This window comes from Microtus oregoni, unplaced genomic scaffold, assembly GCF_018167655.1.
Source record: "Microtus oregoni isolate MIOR12 unplaced genomic scaffold, Mior012 000018F_ref0000195, whole genome shotgun sequence".
Lineage (NCBI taxonomy): Eukaryota > Metazoa > Chordata > Mammalia > Rodentia > Cricetidae > Microtus > Microtus oregoni.
The window spans coordinates 32537058-32555480 of NW_024543077.1; the positions used below are offsets into that span (position 1 = coordinate 32537058).

Genomic DNA, 18423 nt, shown 5'->3' on the forward strand with positions numbered 1-18423 from the left:
TAGAGATGCAGGAGGTGAACTGAGAGCCGGAGACAGGGATTACAAGTGAGGTCAGGTGTACGGTCTCACAGCTGTTCTGGAAGCCAGATGTGTGAGATGGACGGAGAAGTGTGCACTCGGCAGGGAGAAGCTCAGTGGAAGGAGCAATTAGTTGCAGAAGTAGGGGCTAGAGGCCTAAACATTTTCTTGGAAACCTCTTTAAGCTCCGGTCTGAGCTGGAATCCAAAGGTCCACCATGTAGCCCTATAGAAAGCAGCTGCCTGTTACAAAGCAGCACTGTGGACCAGAGAGTAGATGGCAAAAGCCACACAGCACCTTCAGGGTCACAAACACCATGCTGTGCCCAGGGCTGGATGGAGTCGCCATCACAAACTTCCTGCATCTGGTATTCACTGCTGGGTGTGCCATACGGGAGCTAGGCATGCTCTGAATCCAACGGGAATTCTTCCTGGGGCCGGCCAGGGTTTACATTTCCCATGATTCATTTTAGTCTCCTCTGTGCCCATGGAAGCTCAGCACAGATCGGATTGCCTCCCGGCCCAGCAGGGGATTCTGCAGCTTAGCTGCCCCAGGCCCTCTCTTTCTAGGCTGGAGGGCATAGCTCCAGTCCAGGCAGAGTGAGTGCCAGTGTCCCGACTGCACAGCATCCTTGCCTTTGAGATGTGCTGTCCCCAGAAGGCAGTGGCTTATCCCTACGACACCGATCCACATAAGATCACTGAATGGGTTTGTTTGGGCATCTTTGATTCTGCTGCCTGTACTGGCTTGTCCAAGTGGCTTATAGTCTCTGACCTTAAAGGAGACTATGCTTGGGATGTAGTCAAGACAGGAAATAATTGTAGTGGAATTCTGATTACAAGACAAAGCCTCAGGTTTGAGTCCCATCACTGCAGGGAAAAGAAACATACCCTTTACTGGGGCTGTGACTTGATAGGTATCAAAGTCTCAGGTTGTGGGGAGGCTGAGGCTGGGTGATAATTCTCATCACTGGCTATCTGGACATTGAACCGTCATCATTTGCTTTTTTCTTCTTAACCAGGGTCACATGAGAGCCAGGAGAGTCTTCTTTAAAAAAAAAAATCATTTGTGTATGTATGTGAGTGTGAGAGAGTGTCTATGAGAGAGATGGAGTGTGTGCCTGTGAGAGAGAATGAGACACATACATACACACACACACACACACACACACACACACACACACGGGGGTGGGTGGTGAACTTATCTGGGTACACTAGCAGCGTGTGTTGAGAGTATAACTCCCAGGAGTTGACTTTTCTCCTTCTGCTGTGGGCTGCAGGACTCAAACCCTGGTCCCCAGGCTTTTGTGGCAAGCACTTCTACCTACTGAGCCGAGGGCAGCTTCTTAAAAAAAATATAAGGGAAGTCTGTCTCTTCAGTCCTTTGCCAACTCTCCTCGTCCCCTAAGTACCGTGAACGCTAGTGCAGCAGGAAGAAGGGGCAAAGGCGCTGTGCTGAGTCCATATTCACCCCTGCTTCCCCTTTATGGTCATGGATAATGTCCATGAACATCTATCTCCGTTTCCTTATTGGAGCTGCCGATCACCCTCTCCGCTTCCTTCCCAGGCTAATATGCTAACAGCCATCCAGCAGATTTTCTCCTTACTAGCTCCTAGCAAGGGCTCTTCAGGCTTTTCTTGGGGGTTAAGATATGGCCAGTGGAGCTGGCCAGAACTCTAAGAACTCGGTTCTGCCCCCATGTGGTAGTGGTGTTCTCTTGCAGCCCATCCTTCTGCAAGGTCAGTTAACGTTTTCAGCAGGCAACTTGCAACACCATCTAAAGATTCTCCACTCATGGCGAGTCTGCAGTTCGTCTTAAAGGGTGGGTCTGAGTGCCAGCAGCTGTGAGGGACAGTAGGAAGGCTGCTGAGATTACAGCTTTTTCTGTCCCCTTTGTTCCTACACGAGAAGCATTTAGACACTCGGGGCTGTGATCCCGAACATCTGACAAACATCAAGATCACATTCGGGATGTTCCGCTCCTGTGTGGGCAACAGCTAAAGTGAATCACAGGAAAACTCAGCCGTGAATGTGGTCAACATTATTTTTGGTATTAATGAGTCTTCTTGCCGTGAGTTCCATCCCAGAACCCACAGGGATGGAGACAACGAATCCTTGCCGCTGCCCACTGACCACCACGCTGTCACAAGCATGCGCCCTGTCCACCATATAAAGTAAACAAATAACTGTATCTGTCTCTCTGTTTTCGTGGAAGCTCAGCAGTCAGGAGCACTGTCTGCTCTTCCACAGCACCCAGGTTTAATTTTCCTAACCCGGGAGGGCACCCAGTCATCTGGAACTCCAATCCTAGAGGACGCAATTGCCTTCTTCGGCTTCCGCAGGCAGCAGGCATGTACACGGTGTACGATACACTTCTAGGAAAAACACCCACACGCATGAACAAAGAAACATGTATTTAAGGAGAGTGAACCAGACAGGCTGCTATGTCTGAAGAGCTTCCTTTGAAGATTTATTTTTATTTATGTATGTGTCTACATGAGTTTGTATGCACCATGTGTATGTAGGAACCCACAAAGGCTAACAGAGGGTACCCACAGAGTCTAGCAGAGGGCACAACCCCCCCCCCCGGAACAGGAGTGACAGGTGGTTGTCAGCCACCCAATGGGTGTTGGGAACCAATCACAGGTCCTGTGAAAGAGCAGCCAAAGTCCTTCACTGCTGAACCACCGTCCCAGCCCCTAGGACAGCCTTTTGAATGACTTGAGTTCCTGGTTCCGGCACAGAGAACCAGATTTGGCCAGCCATGCAGTAGAGCAGAGAGGAGACAGCTGAGAAGTGGCTTGTCTGTCACCAGTCACGGGGCGCAAGCTGACCTCTATGGTCTTGCTCTGTCTCACACAGTGTGGTAGCCAAGTTGAGCCCGAGCTCCGTTTCCTCTTGTTATGTTCCAGAAGAACACAGAGGAGCCCTGTAAAATGATTAACATCCAGGCCTTATCTAGACGTGGCTTCATCTGTTATCTATATTGGAAAATTTCTGCCTGGCTTAATCTCCGAAGCACATGAAATGGTTAAAGGCCTGCATGTAAAAATGCGTGGATAAAGGGTTTCACCATGTGACTCGCTGTGTCGTGGTGTGGCTTCCATGACGAGATCCCCCCCCCTTCTTTTTTTCCTCTTAAATTTTATTTTGTTTTATTGGAGGGGGGAAGGGTAGAATCTGGAGGCATGGTGTGAAAGACACAAGGAATAAATAAAAAGAAGACTGAGCAAAGCACAATCGTGGTAGACAAACTGATCAGTGCGCTGGCATGTGAGGGTCAAGGCCCCATTTCACAGTTCCTACAAGTTCTTTTAAGACGTCTCCCTCAACATAGGTGCTCTCTCTTGTCCGTCTGTCTTCACCCGAGATGCTTCTGGTCTGAGGCCTCTCCTCCAGCAGTGCGCCCCACGTGTCCCTCTTTCTAAAATATTTTCAACCACGTGGACTGTGACGTACTTTAGGACTCAACTGGTTTCCAAACACTAGTTTTGCTTCCTTCGTCCATGCCTCTACCGAATTCTCCAGACGTGTATACGTAGAAAGATACCAATGCTACTGCCCTCTGTATCCTGTACTGGGGTTGGTATTTTCTAAATACCCAGATACATAGCTAACATCGTTCTCTCTTAAAAATGTGTAAGTGACAGAGAAATTCTGAGACCCAAGATGCTGTTGCTTCCCTTTCTTGGCCGATGCTTTGCTGTCCCTGGGACATCTGATGAGAGACACCAGTGCGTTTCACTCATGAGCTTTCTGTCAGCTGAGGAGACCATGAAGTGCTGTTTGCTTTGCAATCCAGTTCCCTACTAGTAAGCTCTGTGCCCTCTTACCTCCTCCTTCTCCTTCCTCCTCCCCCTCCTCCCTCTCCTCCCCCTCCTCCTCTTCCTCCTTCATCCTTCTTCCCCTCTTCCTCATCCTTCCTCCTCCTCCTTTACCATCATCATCCTGTTGTTATTGTCATTGTCTTCTTATTCTTTTTCGGAACGTCTGTTGATGGTGGTAGCTCTAACTCTGGCAGGCTTGCTGGTCACCTTCTGTTTTCTTCTCCTCAAAGGCCTACGGCTTTTCCAGTATGCCTCACAGTTAGTTATGTCTGGCCAGGACAAAACGAACTACTACCTCTCCACCCAGTCCACCAGACTTCCCACATGCACTCACCCCCATTTTCTCGGATGCTGGAAGCTGGGGCGATGGGGCACTGAAGGGGGTGGCCTGCAGCTGGGTTCGTGAATGCCGGTGTGAGGCAGAGCTGCTGACCCTCCGGTCTCCTGCCCGTCGGATTCTGAGTGAGCAAGCGTGGAGTCTGAGGCTTGTTTGTTATGCCAGCTGGTAACTTAACCGTTGCAGGTACCGTCTGTTGCTTTCTTCTACTGAGGTTCACCAGATTGAGCTCTCAGAAGCTCTTCGGCGCCCACAGCTGAAAGCCATGCTGGACTAAGTGGAACCCATGCTTTGGCTCCTCCTGGGAAAGATCGGCCATGCCGATCTTCTGAGGAGGGGCTAAGGAAGTGGTTGTCTTGTTCAGCAAGTGTGCACGGATGGCAGAGGCAGGGAAAACAGAACAGTGATGCTTCCCAGGTTTCTGTCTCTTCCTACTCCTCCCGGCCATCACGACTTGATTTCCCCAGGTCAAGCAGCATTGCACGAATGTCTGCTTAGGAAGGGGTCCTGGCCCCTTCTTGTACATTCCGTTTATTGCAGCCAAGCCCTACTGTGGGCCAAGAGAGAACTACTTTGAACGAGATGTTTTACAATATTATGAGAATTCCCTGGATGTAAGAAAACGTTGGAGCATGTGTGTTATGTCAGCTCCTTAGGGAGGGACCAAGGCAATAATGCTCGTTTCTTAACAAGGTGCATCTGTGATTGTGTTTGGTATTATCAGCAAAACCTCCCAAAGGAGATTAACTTCTGCCAGTCCTCGAGTTACTGAGAGGCCATGTCATGGAGCCTTTACCCACTCAGATGCCTTGGGGTGAAGCCGTACCATAAAATATTTACACACCCAGATGCCTTAGCTTCCGATCCCTTCCGTCACGCTGTTGTCCCTCTGACCTTGACAAGGCTACTCTCTCTGTGTCTAGCTTTCTTTTTGGAAAATTTGGGGGGAAAAGATATTCCCTGTGGTTTGGAGGAATAACTGGAAGGCTCCGTAAAACGGCGTAATCCCCTGTCGAGAAAGCTGCCGTAATCGTGCTGCTAAGGGGATTCTTACGTCCAGGTCGGTGCAATGGAAATAGTATGAAAATGTCCATCCCATGAGGCCTCAAAGCTAATCCCAACCAACCCAGTCAAGCTAGGAGGATCGGGACCCTAGACTCGGATGTGTACCTGCCCGGTCTTTGGGTGTCATTCACCGTCACTCAGCATTCTTATCGAACATCTGGTGATAATTACCGTCAAAGGACATCAGAACATTTCCAGGACAGATAGCCAAGGAAGGGAGAGCACTGTGTTCCAGCAGAGGCCATCTGGCTCCCGGGTCACTGCCACTTCTTGGGAAGAAACATCTCTTTATGTTCGCTTCATCTAACGACACAGTTATATAACCTCTAGGGATTTTAAACTGTGTAACCCTCGTGGAGAAAAGGCTCGGCGATTAGGAGCGCCTGTTAGTTAATACCCGCCAACAAATTCTACATGTAGTTTAAGCATCTGTCTGGAATTATATGCTGGAAAACGCCTTCGTTTTCTTGTAAACCAGAATTTTAGAAAGCACACGTTTGAAGGAGGAAGGGATGGGATGTGGGGCGCGCGGAGAAAGAGAGGGAAGAGAAGAGGGAAAGATGTGAGCTGGAGACAGGGAAAGAGAAGTGGGTTGGTTATTAGTCAAATATTTTCCCGTGTAACCAAGCCCTCCTACATAGGATCATTCAAGACTCGTATATGATCTAAAATCATAACCAAAAATGTAATCTAATGTTGCGGTCCAGGTCTATTATCTATCTCTACTCCTAAGCCCTGCAACAGATGGCCTAGACGTAGTCATCAATAAAGTTAACCTATAACCATTTGATACGGTTTTGGATCATTGGGAAACACTTCTTAAAGATGAATCAATTTTCATTCTACTATTGAATCTGATTAGTTTTCTTTGTCAATATACTTCTGAATTTTATTCTAGTGATACTCATGAAAATAATATCGGCATCTGAAAAAGAAGCCAACACCATCTTTAATAGCATAAAGGAAAATACTCCCACTGTATACCACTGTGTCAACATTCATGCCTAAGACTCTGACTAGGTATTATTTAATTATGCAGACTGATAGTATCTACAGCGTTGCAGTTGTTTAACCAGAGCAAGCAAATAACTTTTTTAAACATCTGTGGGAATTAAGTGTGTATACTATCAATAACTAGTCAGTCAATATTTCTAGTTAAAAATTAATCTAGATGGGTTCAAGGATTCAACTCAGGGATAATGCTTGCCTTGTGCGTGCGAAGGCTGGATTTAACCTATTCACCAAAAACAAAGCAAAACAACAACCAACCAACCAAACCACCCCCAAATCTACTTCCTTGAAATGATGAACGAAGCATATATGAGAAACAGGAAAATGATTTTAATGTTTCTAAGTTAATGATGAGACATGCAATCTAACATGAAAATAGAGTTTATCCCTTTCTGGGCCTTCTTAAGCATGGCCAGCCCATGTGACCTTTTTATTGCACGCCACACACTGTGAATTAAGATTTGCCGTTTCGGCGCTGGGCATATTTGTATTCCTGTAAATACAGATTTGTTTCTGAGATATGGCTAGCTTATTGGAAACAGTGCAGCCCTGCTGGGTTTCCTTTTCCGAGTATGACCACAGCATGACCACAGAAAACTCTCCTGTGCTCTTTCTTCTGAGCCTAGGAATGGTGTGTGTCCCAACAGAGCCGAGCAGAGGACTCAATATTTCTCCAAAGATCCGTAAATGGCCAATCAACACCAGAAGGTATTCCATAGTGCTGACCAGAGAGGCAAGTAAGCACAGTGGGGTGCTGGTTAGGACTCGAAGAAAAATGTTTTAAAAAGTTCTGGTTAGAAGGCAGAGAGGCTGGTGAACTTTAGATTTCTGGAGGGCGGGGGAGAGGAGGATATGGGAAACCACTCATCTTCTAAATGTTAAAATCAACAAGCACCCCCTGAACTGGAGAATCCACTTCTTGCTGTGTAAATCCCAGTGTACACGAATCTACTTGAAGACACTTAAACATCAACATTTAAACAATAGTATTCATAATAACCAAGAGGTGAAAACAATTCAGAGAGAGACCATCGGCAGAGGAACAATATGTGGTCTATTGCAATGGACTAGTATTCGGCCTTTAAAAGGACAGATTCTTTTCATATTAATTTTTGTTTTGGACAGTTTCCTACGTGTGTGACGTATTCTGATTATGCTCTCTCTACCCTGTGCCCTCTCATTTCCATCCTGTCACGCCCTGCCCCAGACCTCATCTCTGTCAGTCTTTTTTCCCAGGTTCATGACTTTGGGTTTGGTTTGGTGGCACACTGAATTTACTCAGGGCCCATCTGTGTGCCATCGGGGTTGGGGGGGGGGGGGTCATCAGCAAGGGTTCCCCTCTGCCTGGCTCGTATCAGTAGCAAGCTCTCAGGTGTGGGCAGGAGGGCCCCTGAGCCTTCCTTGTGTATTCCCGACTGTGAGGGGCTCTTTCTTAGGCAGCACCGCTGTGTTCAGAGCAGCTGTGAGCTCACGATCGCCACAGCTGCACCAGCTCCAGAAGGCAGCATCCTGCTGTCCTGCGCCCTGCCATTTGGCTCTGCATCCTCCCTCCCTCTCTTCTGCAGTGCTCCCTGAGGCTTAGCAGCGGTGGCATGCACGTCACATTTAGGGCTTCCTGTCTATCACTCATTCTCAGCATGCTGACCTGTCATAGTCTTCCTTCACTGCCATTCACTGGAAAGAAGTTTCTCTGTTAAGGACGAGAGTAGCATTTCTCTTCGGGGTATAAGCGTAATATTGATCGAGGCAGCTTGACACTGTGACAGTTTAGCTTAACAATCGTGTGCAACTGCCCCTAGGATCTAGAATCTTCCCAACCATGTTTTTTTGGACCATGTGTATAGCACCAGGTTCCCCGTGCATCAGGCCCCAGATCCAAACCAAGAGCAGTTGGTTACCCTCATAGTAGTCCCACGGCTGAGCAAGTGGGCCCATCTTCCTTGGAAGACTGGAACTGTAGATTATAGGGTTCACAGCTGGGTACTGATGTTTTCTCCCCAGCAGCCTGTGGAGTGCCTCCTGGGACCCGAAAAGGGAGAGAAGGAGGTTTTCAGCTCCTCCTGGCATGATTTCTCTAGCCATGCAGCCGAGGTTGTGTGTGGTGCGTGGTGAACCACCGAACACAAGCTACAACGTGGGCAGACCTCAGTGACGTTATGCTAAGTGAGACGCGCCAGACACATAAATACTGTTCTGACTCTACTCGAGAGACCCAGAATCTTCACATCAGCAGAAATGAGAAGAATGGTGCTTGCTATGGAATGGCCTGAGGGGTAGCGGGTGCGCTGTTTAAAATAGTTAAGGAGATGGTAACGGTGATGTACATACAACACCGTGATGCTACTGAACACATAATGCTACTGAACTGTATGTTTAAAAACAGGTAAAATGATCATCAAACATGCATTGCATGCTTGAATGAAGAAGGACGCTTAAAAGAAATCCCACACTCACTCAGAATTGAGTACAATAGAGGGTTATTTATTTAGGGGTAGACACACAGATCAATATCCTCTGCTGGAACAGAGAACAACAATCGAATCCCGCAGCCAGAAAAGAGAGCGGATGCGCACTTTACATCAGCATAAATAGAATAAGAGGCCATGCCCAAGTGGGCGGGTGACTTAAAGGGTATTGGTGGTAGGAATTCCTACAGCGCTTGTATGAAATTCTCAAAGCATAAAAATACTATAATTGAGATGGCTTAAATGATACATTGGTTATGCATGTTTTATTATAAAGCATGTATATGTGTTTAGATATGCATAGTGTATCCATATATTATAATAGGTCCCTTGTTTATGAAGTCATTCCCATTGCAAAAAAAAAGTGTGATGGCAGGGATGCTGAGCAGACGCTCACACCCACTCCTCCTCTTCTGCAGGGGTCACACATGCGGCCATCTGGGCGGCGTGCATCTCGTACCTCAGTGCTGCCGTGCCCCCCGAGCTGAGGACGTCTGCGCAGGGCATCCTGCAAGGCCTTCACCTGGGGCTGGGGAGAGGATGCGGTGCTATGATTGGAGGCGTGTTAGTCAACTACTTTGGTAAGAATCGTTTTTCTTTTGTTCCTTTCAGGAAAGTAGGCTTTTATTATTTTTTTTTTTCCAGCCATGCCGAACTTCAGCTTGAATCTCCCTATCCTCTCTTTTCACACCGCACGGTCGTCATAATTGTAAAGCCCATGCTTAGGTTGGGAAGGTGGTTAAAGCCAGCTCATAACACACTCTTCCGGCAGACGGCTTTAGTGGAACGCTACAGTAGCCTCAGAAGAGCCAAATGAAGGAACAAGCACAAGTGGCTTTTTAGTTGTTAGGTACCGGGCATCTGCTGCTCGTGACACAGAAGAAATAGAACCCATCATCGTGACCCAAAAACCTTTAAGTATTCAGTGGACACTTAAGTCATCCCTGGTGCACACAGACGACATCACCGCCAGTCTGCCGCATCCCTATCCGTCAGCTGACAAGAGCCAGAGTACTCTGGTCCAGGTTGGAGTGCTCAGTCTTCTGTGTAAGGCTCCCAGGGCTGTGCGAATTTACAGCTCTATTTACGTGAATGGCGGTGCTGTTTGTTAACAGGTTGCTAAGTACAAAAACAGCACCCCACTGAGTACCGTGCAGAGATGGGAGTTACTCAGAGAGAGGCCTTCCCTGAGCAGAACAAGCACCAGGGACTCCTGAGGCCACCCTGTGCTCTCCCATTGCAGGGAGCTAACGGGCCACTGACTCCTCCACTCAGTGAAGCTGGGCTTCTTCTGCCTCCAAATGTTAGGCCGGTAAAGGTTTGTCGCGTTTCCTGGGATCACCAGGCCTGCTCTGCTTGTTTTCAAGGGGCTGCTGCAACCTTCCGGGGGATTGGCATGGCCTGCCTGGTGATCCTGCTGCTCTTTGCCCTGATCCAGTGGCTGGCAGTGCCGGACGAGGAAGAAGGTGAGCATGGCCTCTTTCCTTTTGTTCTTGGGCGCAAGGGTGGAGGGGTAAGGGTTTGAAATTGGCCTTCTCTAGGTAATACAGAATGGCCTTGAGTCAGCAATCGTGCCTCAGTCTCTTGGTGCTGGGACTACAGGTGTGTGTGAGCTAGCCTTGGCTCCAGTTTTTTCTTGGTGGTTCTGAGAACCCTGGCTGTACCGTGACCAAGCAGGACCAGGCGACCTGTTCTCAGCGCCTTCCCCATGGGCTTCTGTAATGAGGAGACCGGCTGCTGAGCTGTGTTTTCTGTTTTGTTTTTAATTATTATTATTTATTTTATTGGTGTTTCAGTCTGTATGCATATCTGTGTGAGGGTGCTATATCCTGGAGTTACAGACATAACTGTAACTGCTGCCATATGGTACTGGGAATCGAACTCGGGTACTCTAGAAGAGCAGTCAGTGCTCTTAACTGCTGAGCCATCTCTCCAGCCCCCCAAAATAAATTCTGTGCTTTTTTTAAAAGTCGTCTTCTTCTTCTTCTTCTTCCTCTTCCTCTTCCTCTTCCTCCTCTTCTTCCTCCTCCTCCTCCTCTTCCTTCTCCTCCTTCTTCTTTTTTTGAGACAGGGTTTCTCTGTAACTTTGGAGCCTGTCGTGGAACTAGCTAGCTCTTGTAGACCAGGTTGGCCTCGAACTCACAGAGATCCGCCAGCTTCTGCCTCCCGAGTGCTAGGATTAAAGGCGTGCACCACCACTGCCCGGCTTCTGGGTTTTGTTTTATGTAACACCACAAGGTGCCATGGAAGCGTGAGTTTTAACCCTCCCCCAAATTTTTACGAGCGTTAAAATTTAAGGCAAATACATACAACGCTGTATGGTAATTTACTGCTAGGGTTAAGGGTGCTCTTACTAATCTTGATATCTTTACCTTCATTAAAAATATGTCTGTTGATGCTTCTCCTGAAAGGCAAGGCCTTTCTTGAAATCATCATACAGAAAGGAAGGAGGGGCTGGTAAAGGAACCTGCTGCCAAGCCTGGAAACCCGAGTTCAAGCCCAGGGACCCACAGAGTGGAAGCAGAGAACCTGACTCCTTCAAGTGGGCCTCTCCGGCCTTCACACGTGTTCCACGGCACTCCTGTGCCTACAAATACCACGCACAAAAATAAATACATCTAAAAAATCAATTATTTGGACATTTAATTGTGAGCCTAGCCTTTAACATCTGAACCATCTCTCCAGGCCTGATTTTAAAAAATTAAATTAAATTAAATTAAAGGGAGGAAGGTGACATCAGACGGAGATGACTGAACGTGTCATGCAGAGCTTTTGACGATAAGGTCACAATAGAATATACATGTTCTTGATCGCACTGTAGCCCAGCACAGAGCTGGTCGTCTTAGGGCCTCCATCCTTCCCACAGCCCTGGCCTCGGGGCTGTTCTCCTTCTGGAAAGAGAAAACAAGGCTCGTTAGAGAACCTCAGAGGAGCGTTTGAGTCTCACTGAGCTTCTCAGGGGCAAGGCTGGTGGGGGTTGTTCTCAGCCTCGGGCCACGAGCAGAGCACCACACAACACCAGGATCATTTTCTTTGTTATAAACCTGTAGAAAAGGCTGAAAATAATCTTAACATTTACTTTTCTCTCTAGACAAGACAATGTTGGCAGAAAGGATTCCTGTTCCCTCTAGCCCCGTTCCCATAGCAACCATCGACCTGGTACAGCAACAGGCCGAAGATGTCATACCTCGCCTTGAGCCCAGACTTCCGCCCAAGAAAACCAAGCACCAGGAAGAACAGGAGGACGTAAACAAACCAGCCTGGGGGGTCAGCTCCTCTCCCTGGGTGACCTTTGTGTATGCCCTCTACCAGGTTAAGGAGATGATCCAACTGACAAGAGACAGCCGGGCGTCGGAGATCCAGCCTTTACAGGTAGCCTCTGCTGGCCTTGTACACTGTAGCTTCCTCCTTAGTCCTCAGAACACGCAGAAAGCCTGGTGGAAAACAGACGCGCAGACAGAGGGTTCTAGTCGTCTGGGGGTGACTGTCACAGAAGCTCACCAGGTCCCACCAGAAAGAGAACTTTCTTTATGGAGCTCAGAGAGGCTTCCCAAATGAATTGGTGGTTCTAAAAAAGAATGTAAATCTATTCCAGCCTTGGATACTTATCTTATGTTCCAACAGTAGGAAACGCAAGTTGTAACCAGAATACACAGCTCTTACGTTTGGAAGAGCTTATATATCTATAATTTCAGACTTCCAGGGGCATCATTACGCGTACCAGCTGCTAAATTAACCCCCTAAATCTGTCTGGTATGGCTCTGTCTGCTACCCGACTAAGTGAAGTGTGGGTTTTGAGAGGCCTCACTAGAGGTAAAAAGCAGAGTCTTTTTGTCCCTAAAGAGCAGTCTCTCCCGAGAAAAGTCAGATGTTTCTGATAAAATCATCAATTATATGAACAAAGCTACTTCCTGACTCTGGAGAGAGACCAAGGCTCTGTGGATAGTTTGGTCAGGGCGGTAGCTCTACCTACCCCTCCCCCATGGTATATTTAATCTTTTCTTGATAAGCAACAGTCAGCTCTTATGTTTACAGTAGCTTAAAGGACCCAGAGGAGGAGGGCAAACGGGATGGCTCCCTGGGTGAAAGCACTTGTCCCCACGCCTGACAGATCCCAGGAACCCGCCCAGAGGGAGGAGCAAACCAGCCCCATAAGTCATCCCCAGACATCCGTATTCACTCCACTGCACACCTGCACATACTTTAAAACAAACGAACAGGTCAATGTGATCTTTAAAAAATAACCCAGAAAGAAAAAAAAATAAGAGGAAAGACAGACAGTAATTTCTTTAAAAAAAAAAAAATCTCACATACTGCAGTTGACTAGAGAGATGGCTGGGCCAAGGCCACTGTCTTTGCAAATGACCCGCCCTTGGTTCCCAGCGTCCCTGACAGGTGGGCTCACAGCTCCAAGGAATCTTATGACCTCCATGGACGCCTGCAGTCACGTGCAGGTACCCATGTACCAACTTAAAAAAACATACACACACACACACACACACACACACACACACACACACACACCGTCATACGAAAAAAGGCAAATTTGTCAACCACCCTAATTAATCTTGGCTTTATAAACTGACTGTAAAGTCATTGCCCAGTTTTACCGAAATTGACACTTTGCTGGGAGCCACAAACATGCCACTGTGGGCAAAATCCTCCTAACTCATTTGTGGAGCCCAGTCTGGGCGTGAGAGACGGAAGGACGCCCTGAGGTTCCAGACCTCAGAGCGGGAAGGTGAGACAGGGAACGGAACGGGTGCCCTGCTCCCGGGAGGCGATGCTTCACTACTGGTGAACTCACCTTCATTTTCACAGACGCCCAGCGCCTTTGCAGCATGAAAGCTTGCGTTCCACGCCCCCATGAAATTCGATTAATGTTCATTCAAATAAGAGTTAAAATGGATAAGAACTAACAGCTATGGCATAGCGTTGTCATGAAGAAATTATATTTCCTTCATAAATGAAATGAAAGGAAACATTTTAATTCAACCATGGGAAATGGAGGTGGCACGTGCCAATGTCTAAAAGCCATGTCCCCCGACTTGGCCCCTCGCTGGTGCCATCTTACGTGACCGTACTTGCGTGTGTGCCTCAGTTCCCTCCCCGCTGGCCTCACAGAGCGTCTTCACACGCCTGCTCTGTCTTCCTTAGTTTTCTGTGTTTATTTGCACATGCCGCATGTACGTCAGGGTTTCTTTGCCCGCTGTCTTGAGGCTGAGGGCCCTCCGTTGCTCACCGCTAGACGGTGACCGGCATTCGGGCATCCTGTGGCCCTGGCCTCATGACTTGCCCCAGAGCTGGGTACTCAGTAAATCTTTATGAATGTAAGTTGTTTGCCTGTTGGTGACGAGAGCACCGAGAAAGACGTCCCTTTAGCCATAGGCATGTCTGCTTACAGTGTTTGTGTTTTTCATGCGGCTCTGGCAGTTGTACCTAGGAAAGGAAACGAAAGGTAAGATGTCTATCTTGACCCTTCATTCCTGCCTTGGTTCCAGAAGTGGGGCTTTACGAGAGATGGCTGTACATTTATTGTTTCTTACTTGAAAATGTGTATAATGGGTTGGATGTATTCTTTCTCGTCCACTATGGCACCTCTGCTTTTTCCTTCCAGGGGACCAGTGAGAATCGGGAAATTTCTGCAACTGGTGGAGCCCAGCACGTCCCCCGTGAGACTCGCTCTGACCCACCCAGAAACCAGCCATTCCCTGACACAGCAGCATCTCAACCGCAGCCCAGCTCCGTTCACCCCAGCACTGCCCCCCATGTAGAGGAAAGTGGGGAGCAGCAGGCTCAGCCCACTGCAGGAGAACACTGAAGGGCCCCTGATCATCATCCACCCTGCATGGCACCAGACACCTCAGTCAGGACTCAGAGGGCGAGACCCTCACCCTGGACATGCCTCCCTGAGGGGAGCACCGCGCCGCACATGCTTCTAAGTAGCTAAACTCATTACTGTGGAACCACGCACACATGAGCTACGGTCCTGTAGAGACTCAGAGCAGTGGTGGGTGAGGACTTCCTGCTCTTGGTGGGTTAGGTCTGAGCTAACGCCTCTGCCAGGGTCTGAGGGTGGGAAGCAGAACTCACACCAAGTGAGGAGAACGAACAGGTCTCCAGGTGACCCGTGACATCAACTCTCTCTTCTGATTATTTATTCTAAATACTGGGGTCTCGGTGCAAAGAGAGATGAAGAGTGTACCTATGAATTTACTTGTCTTGAAGAAAAGCGTTTTAAAAATTAGAAGACCTATTTAAAAGGGAACCAGATGGAAGTCAGTAGAACATACGCTTTTTTTCTGTTGTTGTTGTTTAGAAAAGTTCAAAGTTTCGCTGACCTTTGCACATCTCTAGCAAATATATTTTTATATGCATATGGCGTGTAGGGAAGGGAGGTCTCAGAGCTGTTACAACTGCATAGCGTCGAGCTTTAAAAGGCCTTTGTCTCAGTGGGCTGGGAGAATGAGCAAAACTGAGAGGATATGGCAAAGAATCCGTCCAAGTCATTGTCCCAAGACTTGATGGACGTGGGCTTTCCAGTGCAGCTGCTACTGTGACAGCCTGTCGCTGTCTCACAGCGACCTGGCTTCCTCACTGGGTTCCTAAGGATCCCTTAAGTTAAAACTTACTATCTACAAAGAGAAGGATAAGATTTAAGTGCCTGGGGGAAGGACATTGTGTTCAAAAATCATGGATTAGGTCTGTTTTGTGAAGTACTAAACAGGAAGCCAGGAAGGGGAATTGTGGGAACCAGAAAGACTTATCTCATGACTTCAGAAACAAATCTAAAGTTTGTTCTTCTCCCCCAAACCATAGTCATACACTGGAGCTTTTAGGTTTGGGTGACAGCAATACCCTTCACCACCAGACATCGGGCTTGCAAGGAAAGGAGAGGCTGTCTGGGAGGCCGGTGGAAGGGGGTTGTGGCTGTGGCTGAGCTAAGGGCATTGAGGATGAACGTGAGAGAAAGGTCAGAAATGGAAGGTCGCCTTAACCTCTGACCCTGAGTGACGGCTTCCCCGTGACGGCTCTGCCTGCCTCCACATCTAGGAGGATTCATTCTGCGCCTAGGTGACACAGCTCACAGTGATGGGAAGCGCTAAGCAGGTGGTTATTTTTGCACTTGAACGGTACTGTACCTGTCAATCACCATGACTCGTTTTAAGTGACCTTTAAAATCGGACGGATTTATTGTGCTCGAGTAAATTGCAGAAGCCAAGTGGGGGCCAGGCTGAGCCCCACCTTTGAATGTAGAGCGTGTGGATTTGTAACCCACGGTAGGGAGCCAGAACCTTGTATCTTGTGTTTACAGTTCTGATTCATTTCTCTGAAAAGCCCTGCCGTTTTTGGAGATGCCCAGTGGACGTGTTGAAATAAAAAGTAAATACCATTTTTAAATATTTCCTAAATGAAAACCACGTGACCAAACGAGTGTAAATCCTCTGCTCTGTGATGAATGACCCCAAACTCACCATGCCTTTGATACACAATGTTTACTGCAAGCGTTGATCCAGCAATGCAGGCATTTCCAGCCTTCTGAGCTGACACCTTCACGAGTTTGTGGACTTTGTCACTTTTTTCTTCCTGTCCTAAAAGTGCCATACACCACTTAAAGACATTAAAGTCAATTCAAAGTAAACCTGATTTGAGAGTTCTATAACCCTTCTGGGGAGCCCTGGAAACAGAAGTGTCAAAGCCCAGGCTGGTAATCACGGCTCTAACGACTTGTCCTGTTCCCCTAGCCTGCAGGAACAGTTAGCCGGGTTCTGTGTGGACCCTGATTGGCTTGCTGTTATTTATAAAGCCGTAAGCAGATTAATAGTACGCTCCAAAAGACAGCACACCCGAAAAGTCAGAGCCGTGGACAGTGTGACCTTGCTGTCCTAGTAACCCTGCTGTGGTGGCCAGGACCGGTCATTTGCAGCTGTTCCTGGGACCACGCCTGAAGCAATCACCCCCAGCATAGCTGGTAAGTGGAGCACCTGCAGAAACAGAAGCTCACCCCTGGTTAGTGTTCCCTGTGCTGAGCTAATCATTCATGGTACACAGCACCACCCTCATTCAAAATAGGAGATTCTGAGGCTAGCAGAGCCTGTTGTGGGACCACAGCCAGAGCCAGGACTTGGGCTCCATTCTTAGTGACAGCAGCCTGCCCATCCTCGTGGGAGGAGCCATCTTCCCATCCTCGTGGGAGGGGACAACCTTTCCATCCTCCTGGGGGCACCTTCCCATCCTCATGGGAGGGGACAATCTTCCCATCCTCGTGGGAGAGGCCGCCTTCCCATCTTCGTGGGGGGGACAATCCTCCCATCCTCCTGAGGGGCACCTTCCCATCCTCATGGGGGCGGGACAACCTTTCCATCCTCGTGGGAGGGGAGGCCACTTGTTCCTTGCATCAATACAAGCCATACACAGTCCAGCCCTGAGTTGTGTGTGCCTGAAACCCATGTGTGCTTGTTTCTATTCGGGACTTCTAGACATTCCCTAACACATTCAAACTCAGCATCCCAAGCAACGGCCTTGCCTAACAGAACTTCCAGAAGACTGTAGAATTCTCTGGTTTTGCGGTACCAGGACGAGTACCCTTACCCTTGGCATGTGGCTAGTGTCTCTGAAGAACTGGATTCTAATTTTAAATCTCTTCCTGTAGTGCAAACTGCCGTACTAGATGGCATACAGCCAACAGGAAGACATCACCTGTGGGAAGTTTCATGGCCTCCACTTTTCCCACTCCTGCAAGGCCCCTTGGACCCGAGTTACTCTGTGAGAGACGATTACAGGAAAGGAAAACCGTGACTACCCATCCAGAAATCCTTCAGCCTTTGGTGCACCGAGTGAGAAAAGACACTGGCCAATGGCACAAGCCACCAAACGTGTTACCAGAAATGCTTTAATTGTTTGGCCTCTCACAGAACAATCGGACAGATCCATGATTCCTTCCAAAACTTAAGTGCGGAAACAGCACCCTGAAAGACTGCCACTGTGTTCACTGTGGCTGCAGGGGCTCGCCTCCTTTGGAGCTGCTTCCTCATGGTACGGTCTCCCGTGGCTCAGGATGGCGGCGTGGGCGGGCGCAGCGGCGTGGGCGGGCGCAGCAGCGGGTGCTGCCGTGTCAATCACACACAGACACAGTCAATATTAGACAGACCGCTTAGTGAGGGGTGAACACGGCCACGCACAGCACTGGACACGCCCGACACGTTACAATATAGCACCGATAAATGAAGGTACAGAAAAGGAAAACCAGAGTAAGCTGTGGCCAAATCATGCCAGAACGCTCGTCTATACCGGCAAGACGGTCAGGTGCCAAGATGAACGGAGGCACGTCGTTTTGACAGTTTGTATAAATAAAGCTTTATTTTATGCCTGAGTGTTCTGCCTGCATGCATGTATGTGCGACACATGCACGCCCGGTGCCTGCGGAGTCAGAGGGTATCAGATCACCCGGAACTGCCACGCCATGTGGGTGATGGAGACGGAACACAGGTCCTCTGCAAGGCAGGGAGTCCACTGAGCACCTCTCCCACACCACATTCTTTGGCTTTTTAAAGTCTGTAAAGGCGCAGACTGCCCTGAGTTGACGATTCTAAGGAAAGGAACAAGACTCCTAATGTTAAATGTGCCTGTAGAAAGCAGATCCAGGACCACTGACAACTGCTTCAAAGAGATCATGTGAGAGTCAATCTAGAAAGTTCCA

At 48.4% G+C, this 18423-nt stretch overlaps 1 protein-coding gene across 5 annotated transcripts in view; it reads left to right on the forward strand.

Annotated features, from left to right (window-relative positions):
* The window catches only part of LOC121458896 (major facilitator superfamily domain-containing protein 6-like), a 65142-nt gene extending 49026 nt beyond the window's left edge, over positions 1–16116 (forward strand). For 4 of the 5 annotated variants that reach the window (XM_041668265.1, XM_041668263.1, XM_041668264.1 and 1 more), the window contains 4 exons: positions 9143–9304; positions 10091–10189; positions 11815–12095; positions 14341–16116. In XM_041668265.1, coding sequence (XP_041524199.1) covers positions 9143–9304; positions 10091–10189; positions 11815–12095; positions 14341–14544 — 746 coding nt within the window. In that variant the 3' untranslated portion in view covers positions 14545–16116. Of the gene's footprint in view, positions 1–9142; positions 9305–10090; positions 10190–11814; positions 12096–14156; positions 14182–14340 lie in introns of all 5 variants that reach the window. The other variant, XM_041668266.1, reaches the window with a different exon arrangement.
* Positions 16117–18423: the final 2307 nt, after the last annotated feature.